Raw genomic sequence first — 20727 nt, forward strand, 5'->3', positions numbered from 1 at the left:
GCCCTGTGATGCGGTGAGGTCGGAGCAGGATTGAGCCCTGTGATGCGATGAGGTTGAAGCAGGGTTGAGCCCTGTGAAAGCGGTGTGGTTCTGGAACAGGGTTGAGCCCTGCGGTGTAACTAGAATCTGGAGCGGGGTTGAGCCCCGCGATGCAATTAAGGTTGAAGCAGGGTTGAGCCCTGTGAAGCAGTGTGGTTCTGGAACAGGGTTGAGCCCTGCGGTGTTTAGCTGGAACATGAGCGGAGATATAGCAAAATCCACAGCATCCCACAGGCACAGCAGGGATCTGGAAAGGAGTCCAAGAAAGACCTGAAAGTAATGTTGCACAGACACTGAGACACAGTTAGTAACAGGCTTTATACTAGAGGTCTGTGATCCATAGGAAGTTCAGAACATGTGACCCAAATGGAATTAGGTTTGAAATAATGAGCAATCTAGGAATCCCACAACCTGACAACACCTTGGAAACAGATGATCACTTTAACTCTCTATTCCCTGTATGTGAAGAACGCCAGCAAGCAGGATAGTTCCTCCAACGACCACAAAGGAACTTTGGAAAAGTAATCTATCTTTATGTACTGAAATAGTCGCAGTCCTGACAGTAAACAATCAGTCATCATAACTCCTTATAGAGTAACAGCACTTAAGAGCAAGTGTATATGTAATTTAAGGAGACATAAAGATTTTCTATCCTCCCTGTCTAATCATAAGTATCTAAACTTTCCCCTAGTATCTAATACTTAAACAATATAGGTATGATTATAAATTGCGCAAGAGCCAACAAAAAGTAAAAGAATAATAATAATAAAAAAAATAAAATAAAGGAAAAATCTATTTTGTGTCATATGGTAAAAATCACCATAAGGGATCGTTCCCCTTCTAGATCCATACTTAAAGAGTTAATTCCAGTAATCCAAAAGGTAGTTACACAGTGCCATAGGTAAAGTAAACACTGTATCAGTCCAAAAAGATGCATCTTGCCTCTTTCTTCAACAGTAATTTGGCTCTGTTTCTGCCCCTATTTGGAGGTGGCACCCAATCAATTGCCATACATCTAAGTGTCGCCAATGTGTGAAGTGCCTCAAAAAAGTGTTTGGCAACGGGCTTATCAGTTATTCCAGTAGTAAGTGCAGATCTGATTGATGACCTGTGATTTGCCATCCTTTCATGTAGAGGGCAAATAGACATATGAGCATGGACACCAAAGAATGTAAATAACATGATCTGATGTATGCATCAAACAGTGTTTAATCCTGATTTTGTGACCCATGTGTGGGTGGTGAAAAGAATCACCTGCTGTCATACCTCTGCACATCACACAGTTCGTGCAGTGGAAGCATCCCATTTTAGTCTATGTAAGCCATGTAGTATTACTCTATGTGGGACACAGTTCAGGGTGCATCAGCAAGACCTTAAGATTCGGACCCCTTCTAGAACTCACCAATGGGATTTTTGGTAAGCAATCTTTGAGTACAGGAACAGAGGATACAATTGGCCAATGTTGTTTAATAGCTTTTTTTAGGGAAACACCCGCTGTATTAAATGTAGTTGTAATCACAAACGGATGCTCATTCATTATCACCTTCTTTCTGGTGTTCCCAGGATTATAAATATTCCAAGCTCTGTCAAAGCATTTGGTAATAATAGCATCTGTGTAACTCAGTGTCTTCATCTCCTCTAGCTGCAATTCTGCTATTTCAAGTTCCGTGTTGTTTCTTAAGAGTCTTAGAAATTGCGAGAGTGGAAGATTTTGTTTAAGGGATCCAGGGTGATGGCTGTTAAAGTGAAGAAGTGTGTTGCAGTCTGTCTCTTTTTTATACAATTTATAATCATACCCACTGTCATTGGTAAATATTGTCACTTCCAAAAAGTTAATATTCATTGAATGAGAGTTGAGTGTAACTCTGATAGGTGTATTTAACCCATTCAAATACAATAGCATATCCTGCAATGCTCCACTTGTCCCCCTCCATATAAAGAATACATCATCAATAAAACGATGGTAATGTATGATATTACCTCCAAACCGCGGGAAAATATGTGTCCTCTTGTATGCATCCATATATAGATTAGCATACGATGGTGCTAGATTACTACCCATCGCTGTCCCCTCGTTTTGGAGGTAGTATCGGTCGCCATATTTGAAAAAATTGCACGTCACGGTAAGTTCTGATAACTGTGGGGTGGAGTGCTTTACTTTATATCTTGACAAAGGTCCCAGAGTGGACTGAAACATCGATGCGGTCTCTACTAGCTTTGTGAAATAATAAAGAAAATCTGATTTTTCTCTACAAGTCTGGTGAGTGCACCTCATTCTTGGTTTATGCACATGGAGCCGCTGTGCTCACTAAAGGTTGTCAACCCAGCAGAAGTGAATATTATGATGTGAGTGTGGACCTGGTAATTATATAACATAAGTTGCAGCATACACCGCTATGACCATGTTGTCATGCCAATTGCGATGTCACTTCCGGTGATGATACCAACAGTTTGTGGTTGTTGACACATGGCTGCTTACACGTGGTAGTGTTAGAGCAAAACGTCACTTCTGGTCCCGCGGTGGACGGTTGTGGATGCGTGCTCCTTTGCAGGTGAGTGAGATTGTTAATGATTGGTTTGGGTACAAATGATGCTTAGTCTTTCAGTCTCTCTATCCATGAGGAAGGCATGTGGGTCACGCCGAAACAGCTATCGGGCAACAGATTATATGTTTCCACCTAGGATGACGGTTTGGCACTTTATTTGACCACCCTGGCTGATTTATGTATTGATTTTTTCCGTAACACCTATTACTATTGTGTGTATAACACTGTGCGCTTGATTCAGACTTGGGAATAGAGTGAGATATCTCTCTCGACTGATCATCTTGGTGAAACCATGCTGCACTGCAGGTGGGGCAGATTTAAGATGTGCATGGAGATTTAGATTTGGGAGGAGTGTTTCCAAACTGACATCTAAATTGTAGAAAATAGTGCAAAAAGTGTTTAAGCGCTTGTGGTGATCTGAGCGGACAAACAAAACAAACATACAAATAACACATATATGTTTATGCTCTTTTGTTACTACTGAGAGTGGCAGCTTGCTGGTATCTTATCAGCGTTGCTGTGGGTGGGAGTCCGTATGCCCGTTCCTCTCCTAACTGTCCCTTACTATACCTCAGAATGTCCGGTGATAGCGGCGGTCTTCTCCCTTGCACGGGGTGCCTTCTCACTCCGGAACACGACTCTGCTTGCAGCGCTGTAAGTGCGGCCGCGGCAGCCGGGTATCTGCAGGCTCTAGCGGTGAGGACAGTTCCATGTGACTCCAAACTCTCCTGCTCCAACGCATTTCGGACCCAGCGAGGTCCGAAACGCGTTGGAGCAGGAGAGTTTGGAGTCACGTGGAACAGTCCTCACCGCTAGAGCCTGCAGATACCCGGCTTCCGCGGCCACACTTGCAGCACTGCAAGCAGAGTCGTGTTCCGGAGTGAGAAGGCACCCCGTGCAAGGGAGAAGACCGCCGCTATCACCGGACATTCTGAGGTATAGTAAGGGACAGTTAGGAGAGGAACGGGCATACGGAATCCCACCCACAGCAACGCTGATAAGATACCAGCAAGCTGCCACTCTCATTAGTAACAAAAGAGCATAAACATATATGTGTTATTTGTATGTTTGTTTTGTTTGTCCGCTCAGATCACCACAAGCGCTTAAACACTTTTTGCACTATTACTATTTTAATTTTAAGCAGCTAATTAGTCAAGCGCATACACTCCATTTCTTCCATCTAAATTGTAGAGTAATAATAAAGCTGTGCAGTATTTGTGGGCTACATGCAAAATCAGCCAGTATTTACCCCACATGTAAAAAAATTTATGTATTTACACCCCTTGCATTGCAATATGGTTTGTTGAGGTTCACAGTTGAGATAGATATCTCACTCTGTTTCCAACTCTAAATTAGGCCCTATGGGCCTGATTCAGAGCCGTTCGCTATTTGCGGTCGTTCGTTCAAAAACAAGGGGTGGCTATTCAAATGATCCGTTCGCAAATTGCAGTCTGTTCACACCTCTAAGTCTGAACGAGCGAGCAAAACATACGCTCGTTTATTTGTTAAAAACGCCCCCTGGCCGCTCGCACCATACGTCATGTCCGCTATTTATTAGATTAATCGAGTACATCGACCAGCGTATGAACTGCTCGCTATTCTTGTGGTTGGTTTTTGCTACCACAATCTTGCGAGCAGTTCTAACTATAAAATAACCCAGTGACGTGGTCAATGACGCTGCTGTATTAATTATGCACACCCATAAAACGCCCGTTTTGACCTTTAAGCACGCCTGCGTTCTGATCTCCACTCCCCGTTTTCAAGCACCTTCCCCTGTTACCACCCACATACGCCTCATTCTGTCACTCAAAATAGCAGGCATTCGCTATATTGCGAGCACATGAATTTCGGCCGCACTGACTGGTTCGCGCATGCGTATAACGATCCGTACGCATGCGCAGATGTGCGAACATCGCTCGGAACGAGCGTACTGCCGCTAGCGAGTGGCTCTGAATGAGGGCCTATGTGTATATGCACTTTACTGATTCTGCTGGCTCTATAAACACCTTTATTTGCAATTAAAGTGGATGTGCTGGCTCTTTGTTTAAATCTTTATATATATATATATATATATATAAATACTGTATATAATATAAGGGCACAGACGTGCCCTTATATTAAAGCTGAATCGAAAAAAAGGGATCTCCATAGAGAATTCTGGAGGGGGGGGCAGGTTGTTTAAGGGGCTACACCTCAAAAGCTGTAGGAAGTATCAAGCTGAAATTTGATATGGGCAGGTAGAACTGTCACTCGGTACCGCATGGCAAATTTCAGGGCAAAAGCTTAAAAAATTAGGATTTGGGAGTAGTCTCAATTTTCAACTGACTTTTGTTCTAACATTCTCAGTTAGGAACACTTTTCTGCTGTTCTCTATGGGGGAGTTTTGGGAAGGCATAACTCAGGGTAAGGGTCGAGTTTAGACTTGGGATTTGTTTTATTAGGTAGCTATTGTTCCAGAATAGGGCCTTTTGGGTTACAGGTAATTAATAGAGTTACAGTTTTTAAACTATTACCTCACAAATCCACCATTATACAGATAGGAAGTTTCAATTTGTTGCACAGCCTCAGTAGGAGCCTCCAGCAGGTGTACTCTCTGTGGCTTCACTCGGGTGCACCAAGATCGCTGTCCTCTGTGGGCCGTAGCGGCAATTATCTCAGGGGAACTAAGCGGGCTTACCTGCAGCCAAGACCCAGTGGAGGGGGGATAGCGGGCATTAGCTCCGGTCGAGCCTCGAGGATGGTAGCGGGCATTAGTGCCTGCGGTGCGGGTTGCAGTGTGGGTGGCGGTGGTGCAAGCGTTAGGACCCAGGGGAGGTAGCAGCACACAGAAGCAGGCTCGGATCAGTGAGACTCATCTGTGCTTCTGTGTTTAATTTTAAAAAAAAACCTGTGTAAAAAAATAAATGGCGAGCCCCCCCCCACAAAAAAAAAACTACAACCAGCACTGGGTTTTGGAGAACCAGTACTGGTTGTGCTAAATACAGGGGACAAATGATGTAGGGGTCCCCCGTATTGAGCACAACTAGCACCATGCTTTTCAGAACCAGTCCTGGTTGCCATAATCCGGGTGGAAAAAATGTATAGGGTCCCAATAAAGGAGTCCTCCTCTCCAGGGTACCCCAGGCCCCGGCTGATAGCCCGGGGCTATCCCCGGCAGCAGGGCCGGATTAAGGTCTGTGGGGGCCCCTGGGCAACAAACATGTGGGGGCCCATATTAAATGTGACGAACTTGGGGTATGCACAGTGGGGATCTTAATAGTGTCAGTGCCCTTTATGCAAATCTCCCATTAATAGTGGCCCAAATAGTCATGCCCCCTGTAGTTATGCCCCAAGTAGTTATGCCCGTGTAGTTATGCCCCAAGTAGTCATGCCCCCTGTAGTTATGCCCCAAGTAGTAATGCCCCCTGTAGTTATGCCTCCTGTAGTTATGCCCCCTGTATAAATACCCCCCATAGTAATACCACTGTAGTTGTTCCCCCAATAGTAATGTCCACCAGTAGTCATGCCCCCTATGTGTGCCCAATAGTAATACCCCTGTAGTTGTGCCTTCTGTGGTAGTGGCTCCAGTAGTAATACCCCCTGCAGTAATGCCCCTGTATTAGTGCCCCTAATAGTAATGTTCCCTCTGTAGTAGTTCCCCAGTAGTAATGCCCTGCCTTCAAGTAGTAGAGCCCCAATAGTAATGCCCCCAGAAGTGGTGCCCCAAATATTAATGCCCCCTGAGTATTGCCCCCAGATGTAATGCCCCCCCCACCGAGTAATGCCCCCAGGTGTAATGCCCCCCCCTCCCCAAGTAATGCCCCCAGTACAAAAAGCCACTTGCACTACAAAATAAAAAAGAGCCATTACTTACCTTAAGCCCCGCTCCCGCTGCATTCCACATGTCCACGCCGCCCGGCTGCTACTCTGCACCATGGGAGAGACATCATGAGTCATGACATCTCTCCCATAGTGCACTGCGTGAGTCGGAGCCCGGAGCTCACGAGTGAGCTCCAGTCTCCGGCTGCCACTGCGGGGAGGGAGCCGGGCACCCACTGATTACAATCTCAGTGGGCGTCTGGCAAATGGTGCCTCCCTGTGGCTCCGGGGTTGGGTTGGCCGGAGGAGGTGGAACTGGTTCCGTCTCCTCTGGTTCACTTTAACCCCGATGGGTGTGGGGGCCTTTCAGGTGTGGGGGCCCAGGGACGATCACCCCTGTTGCCCCCCCTTAATCCGGCCCTGCCTGGCAGCCCTGGTCGGTGGGTGCCAGGTTGATTATCTAAAGTGTGGTGCAATTAACGTTAAAATATTGGCTTTTGCTGTGGAAGTACAGTTTCCAGCAAGCCTCCCCCACATGATGGTACTTGGAAAAGCAAAAGTATCAGCATGTGGGACATTACGGGCTTGCTGGTACCTGTAGTACCACAGCAAAAGCAATATTAAAAAACCACTGAACACACACCGTAGCAAAGTACAATTTTATTAAAACATACATGCACACACACATGCACACACTATCTTACATAATCATGTATCCCTGTAGCCAATCTGTCCTCTTCTCCAGTAGATTATCCAATGGAGTACCTGTAATAAAATATCCATACTCACCTCCTCCTATGCGTGGATCTGTCCTCTTCATTCCAAAGTAGGCAATCCAGGGTCTTGACACAAAAATGCAAATACGCGAACACTCGTACATTATTAGTGTTCTTTAAGGACACTACTACCCCGAGTGACAGCTCCGCCGCAGGATTTCAGTTCAGAAATCCCAGTGCGGAGCACTCATTGGCTGAGAGAAGCGAGCCTTCTGCCTCTCAGCCAATGAGCGGTTCTCACGATTGACTTCAATGGTGAGAACAGAGCATGCCCATTTCAAAAATGGCGCCTCAGCATCATTTTTGAAATTTAAAGATGGCCGCCACAAGCCAACCACGGCTCGTGTTGTCATCGCCCCACCTGCTCAGCTGGCTTATATAAAGCCAGCTACAGGGGCCTGCCAGGCAGTCTGTTGGCCTGGTAGCAGCAGACAAGAGCTGCTAAAAAAAGAAGATGCCGAGAAGTCCTGGATGAGCGGCAGCCGTGAAAAAGAGCTTAAAGGCCACCACCCACCAGGTGAAGATACCGCAGAAGTCCTGGGGGAAGCGGAAGCCATGAAAAATAGCTTAAAGGCTGCCGCCCCCCAGGTGAAGGTGCAGATAAATAAAATATTTTAAAAAACGATGTGTTTGTTTTATTTTAATATTTCTTTTGCAGGGGTACTATAGGTACCAGCGGGCCATTATTGCCCCACCTGCTGGTACTTGTGGTTCTCCAAGTACCAGTATGCTGGGATGCCTGCTGGGACCTGTAGTACTACTGCAAAAGACAATATTTATATTTTCATATGCACCACACTACACAATCAACCCTGCACCCACCGCCAAGCAGTGCTGTGGATAGCCCCGGTTATCAGCCTAGGCCTGGGGTGCCCTGGAAAGAAGGACCCCTTTAATTAGGGGGCCCCCAGCTCCCCAGGGATCCCTGACCTGTGCTGACTACTGAACCCCTACATCATTTGCCCCCTCCCCGTATTTTGGCAACCAGGGCTGGTTTTGACTAGCCCAGTGCTGGTTGAGCTTAAATACAGGGGACCCCTATGTAATTTGTCCCCTGTATTTAAGCACAACCAGGACTGGCTGTGAAATGCCCAGGGCTGGTTATGGTTTAGGGGGGCTTACTGCACACAACCAACCCAGCACACACCACCCAGGGGTGCTGGGGATAGCCCCGGGCTGTCAACCTAGGCCTGGGGTGCTCTGGAGATGGGGACCCCTTTATTGGGGGGTCCCCAGCTCCCCAGGGATCCCTGACCTGAGCTGGCTAGCAGTCAAGGTTAATGCTTTGGCTGGGTGGTCCGGTGAAAGGGCTCCCCTGGCTGTGGCATTAGCCTCTGCTAAAAAAAAGTCCGGTGCTGGTTCTGGATAATACAGGGGAACCCTACTCATTTTTTCCCACTGTATTTCCAAAACAAGGACTGGAAGCACAAAGTACGTGGAACCCCTACGTCTTTTGTCCCCCGCATTTTGGCAACCAGGGCTGGTTCTGACTAGCCCAGTGCTGATTGTGCTTAAATACAGGGGACCCCTATGTCGTTTGTCTCCTGTATTTAAGCACAACCAGGACTGGACATGAAAAGCCTTTTTTTTTTTCTTTTTACACATTAAATTTTTAAAAGATGCATAGACGGATCTCACTGATGCACCCGCGCATCTGTGACTTATTGATTTTATTTTCTCAGGTGCATGTCCAGTACCGGTGAGCCCTCTGTCACCCATTGATGCCCCTGTACACTGCCCTGCTGCTGCCACTGCTCTTCACCCCCACTGCTGCCGCTACCCCGCATGCCTACAGCCTGCCCATGCAGCCATCTCTCACTCTACACCTCCCGAACCACCTCCTGTGTGTCAGCCCCTCTTCCACCTGCACTAGTGTACCATTTTGTTGCCCTTCTCCCCTGCAGGTGGCCGGGTTTGCTCCTCCAAACCCTGATAGTTAATACATTTTAAAAAAGCAATGAAATTCCATAGACAAAAAACCTTACGGTTTCACATGTCCCAATAAGGCTTCTTAGACATGATCTGCAATTTCACAAAGTAGTACAAAAAAGAAGTTCTAACCTTTGGTGCTGCACTCCACAAGCAGCAAGTAAAGACTGTAAAATAAGTCACCCACTTATACAAATAAGATACATACAGAAAAGAACAGTCTTACAATATTAGCGCTATGGATGGTTCCAGAAATCCTTCAGATGTAGAATTTCTTCTAAATGTTGTTTTCCAATATGGAAAAAACATAAACAAATATACAATGGGTGTGATATGGTTTAGAGTCCAAAATATTTTACACCCTTCGTGTTAAATCCTACAGAAATTGATGAAATAGTCCTCATCCAAGAATATCTTTATCGTCATTGTATCCAACTTCCTTAGAAGGCACCCAGGACCTCATTCAGAGGCGGTCGTTAGTTTCAAGCGGTTGCAATGAATCAGGACAGCCGCTTGCATCCTGAACGACCACCTCCTTGTCGATCGCTAAGCTGTGGGTTAACACCCACAGCTCTAGCGACCGACATGGGTGATGGTCACAATGGTCAAGACCCCTGCCCGCCTCCCAAATGGGGCGAGCTGTTACTCACCATCGACAGCTGGCCCCGTCTGCTGCGAGATCCCTAGCGGTGGACCGTTCGTCGCTAGCCGGGTCTCGCGCATGCGCACAACGGAGCCGGCTCTGTCATGCGCATGCCCAGTGGGGCAACATCGAGTCGGTTGTGAGTGCTCAGCGCTTGCGACCGACTCTGAATGACCCCCCCAGTGTGCAGACAGTCCACAATACAGTAAGAATGCTTACATGTTTGCTTACTTGTTAGCAATATGTTGTATACACATAAAGGTTTCTTTTTATCTTCCTCCAAAGTCTTAGTTTATACGACCAAATACCTCATGGTGATATATATGAACACGGTCAAACAAAAGAAGGAATGGAATCAGATGGTGTGGATATTGAAGATAAAAGTATATTTTATTATTAAAAATTTAAAGGGGCATTGCATACAATATGTGGTTAACACCAAGCACACTGTAGGTAGATGAAGCCCGGGTATATCACTACAGTGGGAATGTCAATCCAGGCAGGCATGCGATCCCCCATGTGAACAGACACTCTGTCAACGCATTTAAACGCACTGCGGCATCTTTATCAAGATAAGTGTCTCTAAAACATAAAATTCAACACGTTTCATATAGCCACCATATTGTAACAGTAGAATAAAGTTTTAGCTATTGAATTTCTGCCACTCAAACTTCAAAAAGCAATGAAATTACGATCATTAAGGCTGACACCTTAATGGATGTGTTCCTTGCACAATACAGATATGGTATACCATGACACCATGTGGTTAACTGCAGATTCAGCACTCTCACAGAGTGAGATTGCTGTCACTCACAAAATGGTAGAGCTGCTAATTGACTGAATTGTGTGCTCACTGGAATACACACATGCAGTCTATGCAACTGAGGTCTCATCGGCGTCACGGACGTAAAGTGTCAGCCAGTTAGAATCAGTGCTGTCAGTTGATGCTAACTGTGAGGAAGGATCTGTGACCGTCGCAGGTCACGTGGTTTCCACTTGCACAGTTCACTTTAAACCTATCGCAGCGCTGACAGAATTTCAAATATGGCACAGGCCGTAAGCCAACCACAGCTCGCGAACCGGCACCCAATCAGGAGTGGCCTCTATAAATCGGGAGACACTCTCCTGTAAGCAGAGTTAAGCTGCGTACACACTATGTATCATACGATATATCATTCATGACAGTCGTTAATTTTCACCTGCTTTTGTAGAAATTAAGGGGTCTATTTATTAAGCAATGAATAGTGTGGATAAGTGAACCAGTGGAGAAGTTGCCCATAGCAATTAGCAACCAATCAGCTTGAAGTAGCATTTATCAAGTACAATCTATAAAATAATAGGTAGGAGCTGATTGGTTGCTATGGGCAACTTCTCCACTGGTTTACTTCTCCACACTTTTCACTGCTTGATAAATAGACCCATAAGTGATAATGAATAGAGCCCTAAAGGTGGTTACATTCCTGCATTCAAATGCTGCTTCTAACTTGTGTTTGTAATTTAAATGCAATTCATGCAAACACATCTGAAAAAAAAAATCCACTTTATTCTACTGTATGTGTCATTACCCATTTGGTTCCTACTTCCATTTGCATGCTTTTATATTACTACAAGGTTTTTTGGATGCTATTTCTTGCACTTTGGTACATTCATTTCAAACTCAGATGGGCCGTTGGCCCATGAACTTACTTAATGGGGATGGGAGCTGTTTGGGTAAATCCATACATAAATGTTAAAGAATACATTTAAAGCTGGTCTTCTGGGTGTAAATCTTGAAAACTGGTGCAGATCCAAGGGTGGTGAGGCTAGTAACATGTAGTCATAGCAACACCAATAGCGGGAGATCAAATAAACTCGCCTGTTCAGTTTAGAAGTGTAAGGTTCTGTAAAGAGGCAGGTCCACATTTAACTCTAGTGTCATTACATTTATTATATATACGATTCTCAGTTGCCTGCCCCATTTCTTCAAGACCATAATATTAGTATAATATCCTTATTATCCTTATTATCCTTATAAAAGTCAGGCTAACAAGACATGTTATTAACCAGTATTGCAGGTTGATTCATCTCTCTAAGGGCCAGATGTACTAAGCTCTGAAAAGTGATAAAGTGGAGAGTGATAAACGACCAGCCACTCAGCTCCCAAATGTCATGTTACAGGCTGTGTTTGAAAAATGACAGTTAGGAGCTGATTGGTTGGTAGCTTATCACTCTCCATTTTATCACTTTCCAGATCTTAGTACATTTGCCCCTAAGGGTGAAATAGTTTATTAAGATGTGATCAGAGAGAAGTGGATAAGTGAAGAAGTTGCCCTTAACAACTAATCAGCTTTGTGGTAATATTTATCAAGTGCATTCGATAAAATGATACATACAGTAGAAGCTGATTGGTTGCTGTGAACAACATCTCTACTGGTCCATTTCTCCACTCTTTAAACTGCTTGATATATCTCCCCATAAAGGACCTCTCATCTATAGCTCAGTGAAGGTTATGGATACCACTGTGTTAGCCACTTACTCTTGCTTGGAGGCTACTGGTGCAAATCCTGACTTCAAGTGGTTCTGAGCACCTCTTCTATTTTTAAATAAAATTTATATGTTCTATTACTTTTTATATGTTTCTATAGTATTTTGGCTTACTTCCCTAGTTTATGTGCTTGTTTATTCTTCCTCTTTTTCTTTAAAACTATGGTTACTTTTGTGGTCAACCAATTTCTGTTTTATGGCTGCTTTCACTGGAATCGACATTGGCACTTTGTTTTGCCTTGGACAGGAATATCTTTGTGACTTTTTAAAAATAAATAGTCTTTTAAGATTCAGGATTATACAATGCCCTTCCTTCCTACATGATACTTTCTCACTGATACTATACAAAATGCTCTGAACCTGATTGTACTGTTGTGCTTACAGAGTCTGAATTAATGTGGGTACACACTGCACACTGGTCAATAACCGCATTGCAAGGAGCCCCCTGAAAGGGTCTGCCCACCTTCCCCCGAGCCAGTCTGCCACCACCAAGTTACCAATATCCACCAGACCCCCCCCTTCCCCCCGTGCCCACCGAAGCAGCATTGTGCCTACTCATTAATTGGTTTGGCCGACTATTCTTTTGTCCATCTGTTATTTACCTAAAACTATCCACAACACTTTGCCCTACACCTACAGAGAGCGCACCTGACCACCTCTTTTCCAGATTACAATACCAGTAGGACCAGGGGAATGGGATTGAAATGCTGATGGCTGTATAGCTGCTGGTTCAAATCCCGACAGTGCTAGCCCGACGCAGAGGAAAACACGACAGCGGAGGTACGTAATCTAACCCTCCCTCTCCCCCCTAACCCTCCTTTAGGGGTGCCTAACCCTAACCACACTCCCTAGTGCCTAACCCTAACCTCCCCCCGTTAGTGCCTAAACCGCACCCTCCTGGGGAGGTCCCTAATCCTAACCTCCCCCTAGAGCCTAAACCTAACCCCCTCTTCCCCTAGCCTAACCCTACTTCTCCCCATGGGGTGGGTGCCTAACACTAAATCCCCCGGGGGTCCCTTAACCTAACCTCCTCATCCTTGGTTACATCGCTACTTACCTCCGGCGCTGAACGATCGGTCCGGCATCCTGTCGGGGTCCTGGCGTCGGTATTAACATAGGCATCGATATGTTAAATCCTCTGCCGGGATTGTAGTCTCATAACTACATCCCGCACTAGGTACTCCTACAGAAGGTGCAGCACTCTTATTCTACCCCTCTCCAAACTCTAATTTGCATATATAGCCCCCACTATTCATCACCCCTTCCCTCTTTCCACCTCCATCCACCCCCCCACCTCCCATATCCCTTACCCACCTCGGCCATACTCCAACATCCCACCCAGCCTCTCCCCCCACCACCCCCCATTATCACCATCCAACCCCTTCCCACATTCCGCTCCCCCCTCTCCCTCCTATCCAAATCCACCACTACCATCGTATGAGCACGGTTCACAACTTTATCTACACTACACAGATATACTGTATATCTGCAGATATATCTACCATCGACTGTGCAGCATAGCCGACGCAATATGTCTGTGAACCACGTAGTTCACAGACAAATCGTTGGTTACACACTGGCCGACGGGCACCCGATATATTGGCCGATCAATTGATCGGCCAATATATCTGTCAGCGTGTACCCAGCTTTAAATTTTAACTAATTTAACTGGATAGGAAGATATGTGTAGTTTATAAGCAAAGCATTCTGTACAGGGTTAAAGTGGTCATGTTGGGGTACCAGTATTTACTATTTAGACAAAATTAGACAAACATTGTTAAATCAAATAAAAAAAAAACAATAAATGACTCTATCTACAGCAGTGGTCAGGGAACAGGGGTAAATTAAAAATTAAATTCCTGGGGGTAATGGACGGACAGCCGGGCATGCATATGAATCATTCTATAATATAGAATGATTCATATGCATACCCGGCTGTGCCGCAGGGAGGCTCTAAGCCAGACGCCCGCTGAGATGTTATTACCAGCGGGCGCCTGGCTCCTTCCCTGCAGCGCCGCGTTAACCAGACGCTGGAGTTCTCCCCTGAACTCCAGCTTCCGGCTCTCTCCATGCGCACTATGGGAGAGACGTCATGACATCTCTCCCTTAGTTCCAAGGAGCAGCCGGGCGGACAGGACGGCGGCGGATGCAGGAGCGGGGATTAAGGTGTTTTTTTGGGGGGGGTTTGTACAAGCGGCACTACAGGGGCATTATATGGGGGCACTACTTCAGGGGCATTATATGGGGGCACTACTACAGGGGCATAACTATAGGGGCACTACTACAGGGGCATTATATGGGGGCACTACTACAGGGGCACTATATGGGTGCACTACTACAGGGGCACTATATGGGTGCACTACTACAGGGGCATTATACAGGGCACTAATACAGGGGCATTAAATGGGGGCACTACTATCAAATCAAGGGGGTAACGTCGGCGTATCTAAATATATTTTGGAGTAAAAGGTAAAAAAGTTCCCTGACCCCTGACATACAGTATCATTATTATCACACAATGAAAGCATTCTGAGAAATAAAGGACTTTTACTGTTTCTCCTATTGATTTTGATATTTAGTATACAGTATATAGGCCCTCATTCAGACCCACTCGCGAGTGGCTGTCCGCTCGCAAGTGGGTCGATGGTCCGCACTGCGCATGCGCATGACGGAGGGAGCTCCGTCATGCGCATGCGCGAGACGCGCCGAGCGAAGGACTTTCCTCATCTTGACTGACAGCACGCCCCCTTTGGTGGGCGTGCTGGGGGCGTGCCTGCCAGACGGAGGTGTTCCCAAGGGAACGCCTACCATCTGAAGCCGGCCCCACTGACATCACTAGTGATGTCAGTGGGAGTGATTTTGGCTCTGATAGAGCCAAAATCACTCCTGGCCTTGCGGTTGAAAAACTCAACCGCAGGCTTTTGCTCGCAGTTTCGATGGTCGCGATGGTCTTGACCATCGCGACCATCATCCTGCACGCTCATATATGCTGTGGGTGGTGACCCACAGCTATACGAGTGTCCAGGAGGACGCTCCATATTAATGGAGGTGGGCCCTGATTCAGAGCGAGCGCTCTGGTCAGACCGTCCGGCTCTGAATCAGGGCCATAGTTTACTCTGTTTTATGCAAAATTACAGGGCCTACAAGTGAGAATGTGTTTCCTATTCCTTCCACCCGATGAAGCCACAAGTGGCGTACCTTGTATTATGCACACACTTAAAGCCAACCATAATTGCTCACAGGTAAATCATGAGTCAGAAAGTGAAATTGTCATTTGCTCTTACTAACAAAACCGAACAGAAGAAATAAATATAAAAATAATGTACCAAGCAATCAGCTTCTGTCATTTTACAAATAGTTGTGCTAGAAAAATGCTGATTGGTTGGTGCTTTATCTCTCACCACTTTATCTTTCTCTAAGATTTGATAAATCTCCCCCTATGTGAGATAACTGTATGTGGGTGAGGTGAAGATGATTAAAAGTCATAATTCTGAAATCTGTGCTTTGTTCATTTCAGGCATTTAATATTTATACCATGGAGGAACTTGATAAAGTGCTGGCAAAATCATTGCAGAACAAGATTTCAGCTTGTGAGATTGATCTTCTTGAGATTAACCAGCATACAATAAGTAAGAACAACATCGTGGCTTCTCTTTCTTTATATTGATGTGATTGAAGATAATTTGTGCTATACTTTTCAGAACTAAATTTATGGGAGGACTTTATATATGGACGGATTCAATGCATGCTGAAAGTCTAGGGGGATCAGATGCAGAATGAGCATTGCTCTAATTTGTGTAATGTTTCTTGCATGAAACTCTCTACTTGTGCCCAGGAAACAGACACATGCACAGGGACCTTTGCATAATTCTGGTACTGATTATAGTCTGTATCAAGTGGCAGATTTAGGGGATGGGCTGCTCTTAGGCACAGCACTACCCCCCCCCAACAATTTTGCTACATTCCTTGATTGATTCTTGAAAAAGCATCCCAGAGCAGAAGAATGGCCATGCATTTCAGCGGTGGAGATTGCAGCAGCTGTAGGACCAATACTGTTTTAAGCCAATTGGGCTGCCAATTCGGTCACAATGGCAAAATTGGTGTAGTACGAAACAGTGACGGTCACACAGGCTGTGAATATGCAACCACCTGATGCATAAAGTTTAATTAGACAAACCAAATGCCAGCCCAGTGTAGTGACATCACATAGGGAGGAGCATGTGAGGACACCAGTACCACCCTTTCCCTTCACTCTATTCTTGTATCAAGCTTCTCTGTCCTATCATGCCCCCAATTTGGTGAGTTCCTGTCTCATTGTTCACCCTGTGTTCTATGTTCAGTTATCGTTGACTAGATGGGATACCCGGCATTGAACGGGTTGAAGACTGGACTCTGAAGTATACCTGGAGCCTTAATTATTTATATTGTAAAATATTATATTCTATAACCTGGATACGTATGCAAATTAGAAGTAAATGACAGTGCAGGCAGGCGTATTTTCATTCCATTTGTAATGGGATATATCAGGAGCAGACTTACTTACAGAAAAGATATTAGTATAGCTTCCAAAATCACTTGGGTTTCAGTAATCACTGCAGAACAGAGGAGGTGATTCATCTGCAGGTATGCGTAATTGGGAATCTGTGTCTCCGCGTCCGCAGCTGAATCACCCCCTTAAAATCCCTCTGCAGACCAACATTAAAGTCCATGTCTAGCAGGGCTGCCATCAGGGGGGGAATGCCGGGACTGAAGACCCTTTCTTGGACAGAAGGGAGCCTGCCTGCAGAGGCACTGTGTGGCTGTGATCAATCCCCCCTGCTGTTTGTAATCTCCATATGCAAAGATTTGCCAGGATCAAAGATTGTGGACATGGGCCCTGATTCAGAGCCGCTCGCTGCCGCTGCCCGCTCGCTGGGAATGTGAGCTTTTTTTTTTTTGTTCTCCGGCTGCTCGCAAAACATTGGGAGACCACCCACAGCTTGTACAAGTGGTCAGTAGACCATCACGATAATCGCGACCATCGGCCTTGCGACGAAACCCTGCGGTACGGTCTAGGCTGCCGCAAGGCCGAGTGGACTTCCTGCTCCAATAGAGCAGGAACTCCACTACTGACATCAGTAGTGATGTCACTAAGACCTCCCTACAAACGCTAGGCGTTCCTAAGGGAACACCTGCATTTGTCCAGCCACCCCCCACCCGTCCACAAAACGGGGCAAGCTGTCACTCACCATCAACAGCCGCCCCATCTTGTTGCGAGACCCATAGCGACTGACCTTCAGCCGCTCGGCGGCGCTTGCGCACGCGCATGCCGGATGCGGTCACGCGCAGTGCATAAACATCGGCCCACTTGCGAGCGCACAGAGGTTGTGAACGGCTGTGGAATCAGTGCCACAGTCTGAACATATTGAGTGGAATGTATTGAGTGCTGAGCTGCTCATGAGCCTGCCAGATTGTGACAGTGTATGTATGAAGCCAGCTCCTCAGCCCCAGAACCTGTGTAATTTAAGTGCGTCCCGGGTTTTATGGGATTGTGTGACAGTTTGTTACTCTGACGGAGTGGTTGAGTATGGATTGCCGGCAGTCAGGATGCCGCTGGTCAGAATATTGACAGTGGCTGCCAAACAGTCAGAATCCTGATACCCATAGAAAAGTATGCTAGCACTAACCCTAACCCCTACCCTAACTCTCCACAGTGCCTAAACCTAACTTCCCCCCCTAGTGCCTAAACTTAACCTCCCCCTCCCCGCACCCTAAACCTAACTCTCCCTCCCCGAAGCCTAACCCTCCCCTAGTGCCTAAGCCTAACCCCGCACCCTAACCCTCTGCTAATTGCCGATACTTACCTTCAGGATTCTGTCGGTCGGAATACTTGTGCCGGTATTCAGACCGTCGGCATCCCGCCAACTACATCCCCTGACGAAGTTCATACCTAGGCAAAAACCTAATCCTGGGCAATCTACACCACCATGCTAAATTTGGTGGAGCTAGGTACAGTACAAAACTCTGGCCATTCATAAAGGACAAACAGACAGACACACACACTTTTTCTCTTATAGTTCTTTCCTTGTCTCTCTGACATGGCTTGATTGATGGACCGTGGTGTACTTTTTAATTGTGTCACTCACATTCATTTAACCTTTTTACTGCAACACATATTTGACCGTATTACCTTCTTAAGTACACTACACATCTATCCCTCATTTTTTTTTCTTTTTTTCTTTATTATTTAAAGAATTAAAAATGTTTTACACCATTCTTTAAATATAACATTTGCATCAATATGGTATTAACTGTTATGCATATCTATCTATAAAAAATGTGCAATATGGTTTTTCTCTGGCTCTTGTACTAGAAATTTCTGAGAATGTGGTTTCTATCCCCCCAATTTTAAATTGAAATATAAAGATTTGTGTTTTACTGTATAAATAGAGTAACTTTGTTACTATAATATAAAATAGGAGTAACTTTGTTCCTCTTCTGCTTTCCCTATGAGAATGATTCCAGGGAGCACCTTAAGCCCTAAGTTGTTATTTACACCAAAATACATTTTATGGATATGTTCAAATTGCACATAGGGATATATATATATATATATATATATATATATATACAGTTGAGTCTCCCATAGCTAAATATTCCGAAATACCGAATATTCCGAAATACCGAATATTTTTAGCATGACTGAGATAGTGAAACCTTTGCTTTTTGATGGTTCAAAGTACACAAACTTTGTTTAAGACACAAAATTATGAAAGATATTGTATAAAATGACCTTCATGCTTTGTGTATAAGGTGTAATGAAAACATAAATGAATTTCATGTACAGTATTTACACGAACTTTGTTTGAGCCACAAAATTATTGAAAATATTGTATAAAATTACCTGCAGACTGTGTGTACATATAAGGTGTATATAAAACATAAATTCATTCATTCTGTGGGCAGCACAGACGGTGTAATGGTAGCATTACTGCCTCACAGCACTGAGGTTGTTGGTTCGATACCCAATACGGCCCTAACTGTGTGGAGTTTGTATATTCTCCCTGTGCTTGCGTGGGTTTCCCCCGGGTACTCCGGTTTCCTCCCACACTCCAAAAATATACTGGTAGGTTAATTGGCTCTTAACAAAAATTACCCATAGTGTGTATGTAGTAGGGAATATAGAAGGTAAGCTCCACTGGGGCAGGGACTGATGTGTATGGCCAAATATTCTCTGTAAAGCGCTGCGGAATATGTGTGCGCTATATAAATAACTGGTAATAAATAAATAAATAAAATAAATTCTGTATTTAGATTTGGGTCCCATTCCAAAGATATCCCATTATGGTATGCACATATTCCAAAATACGGAATATTCCGATATCCAAAATACCCCTGGTACCAAGAATTTTGGATATGGAAGACTCAACCTGTGTATATATTAGGGATGTGCGCCGGAACATTTTTGCCGGATTTGGTTCTAATTCGTCGTCCGGCTTTGGATTTGCCAAATTGCGGTGACCGCCTTTGGATTAGGATTTGGATTTGGATTTTTTACAAGAATTTACAAAAAAAGCTAAAATCACATAAATTGGGATTTTTTTTCTTCCTAGGGTGTTATTAACCTCAATTACATTAATTTCCAGTCAGTTACAGTCAATTTAGACCACCTCACAGCTTATAATATTGTTTTCACCATTATTGGCCAAAAGTTGCATTGAGCTGGCTGGTTACTAAGCATCAGAGCAGCTGCGCAGTGGCACAGACACCACAGTTTAAAGCACATCTATGAAACATTGCCACACAGCAGTGACAGAAATGAAAGGTAGAGCAAGATGGAATTGTCCTTAGGCCCTCCCACCCACCCAGTGTGGTACGGCAAGCAGAGTCACAGTACTTGTTTACACAGTGGGCTACGGCCCAAGGAATCACAGTGCACAATCTTATTCACATTACACTGCACATAGTGCCCCTGATTCACATTACACCATAAAATAGTGTCTCTTATTTATGTTACAACACACGGTAGTGCCCCTTTTACACAATGCCCACAGTAGTGCCCCTTTTACACAATGTCCACATTAGTGACCCTTATACACAAAGCCCACAGTAGTAATGCCCCTTCTACAATGCCCACAATAGTAGTGCCCCTTCTACAATGCCCACAGCAGTAGTGTCCCTCACACAATTCCCCCAGCAGTGGTGTCCCTTACACCATACCCTCAGTAGTAGTGCCCCCTATGCAGTACCTGAATCCCTGCTCCTGCTGTGACCGCAGCTGTCCGCTCCTCTCTGCACTATGGGAGAGACGTCATGAATTCTCTCAATCACTCGCAGCGGGGGGAGCTGGAAGGTGGAGCTCATGAGTGAGCTCCAGCCGGCTCCCTCCAGGGACGCAGCAGCCAATGAGAGTCTGTCTGACTCTCATTGGCTGCTACTACAAACACACTGCAGCTGCTCGCGGCTGTGTGTTTGTTTCTGTGTAGGGCAGACC

General features: G+C 45.3%; 1 protein-coding gene across 1 annotated transcript in view; it reads left to right on the forward strand.

Moving 5' to 3' along the window:
* BANK1 (B cell scaffold protein with ankyrin repeats 1) overlaps positions 1-20727 on the forward strand; it is a 533405-nt gene that overhangs the window by 185653 nt on the left and 327025 nt on the right. Inside the window, exon 6 of the mRNA XM_088453252.1 lies at positions 15772-15883. Coding sequence (XP_088309378.1) covers positions 15772-15883 — 112 coding nt within the window. The remainder of the gene's footprint in view (positions 1-15771; positions 15884-20727) is intronic.

The sequence above is a fragment of the Taudactylus pleione genome, unplaced genomic scaffold (assembly GCF_031769625.1).
Source record: "Taudactylus pleione unplaced genomic scaffold, aTauple2 ptg000573l, whole genome shotgun sequence".
NCBI lineage: Eukaryota > Metazoa > Chordata > Amphibia > Anura > Myobatrachidae > Taudactylus > Taudactylus pleione.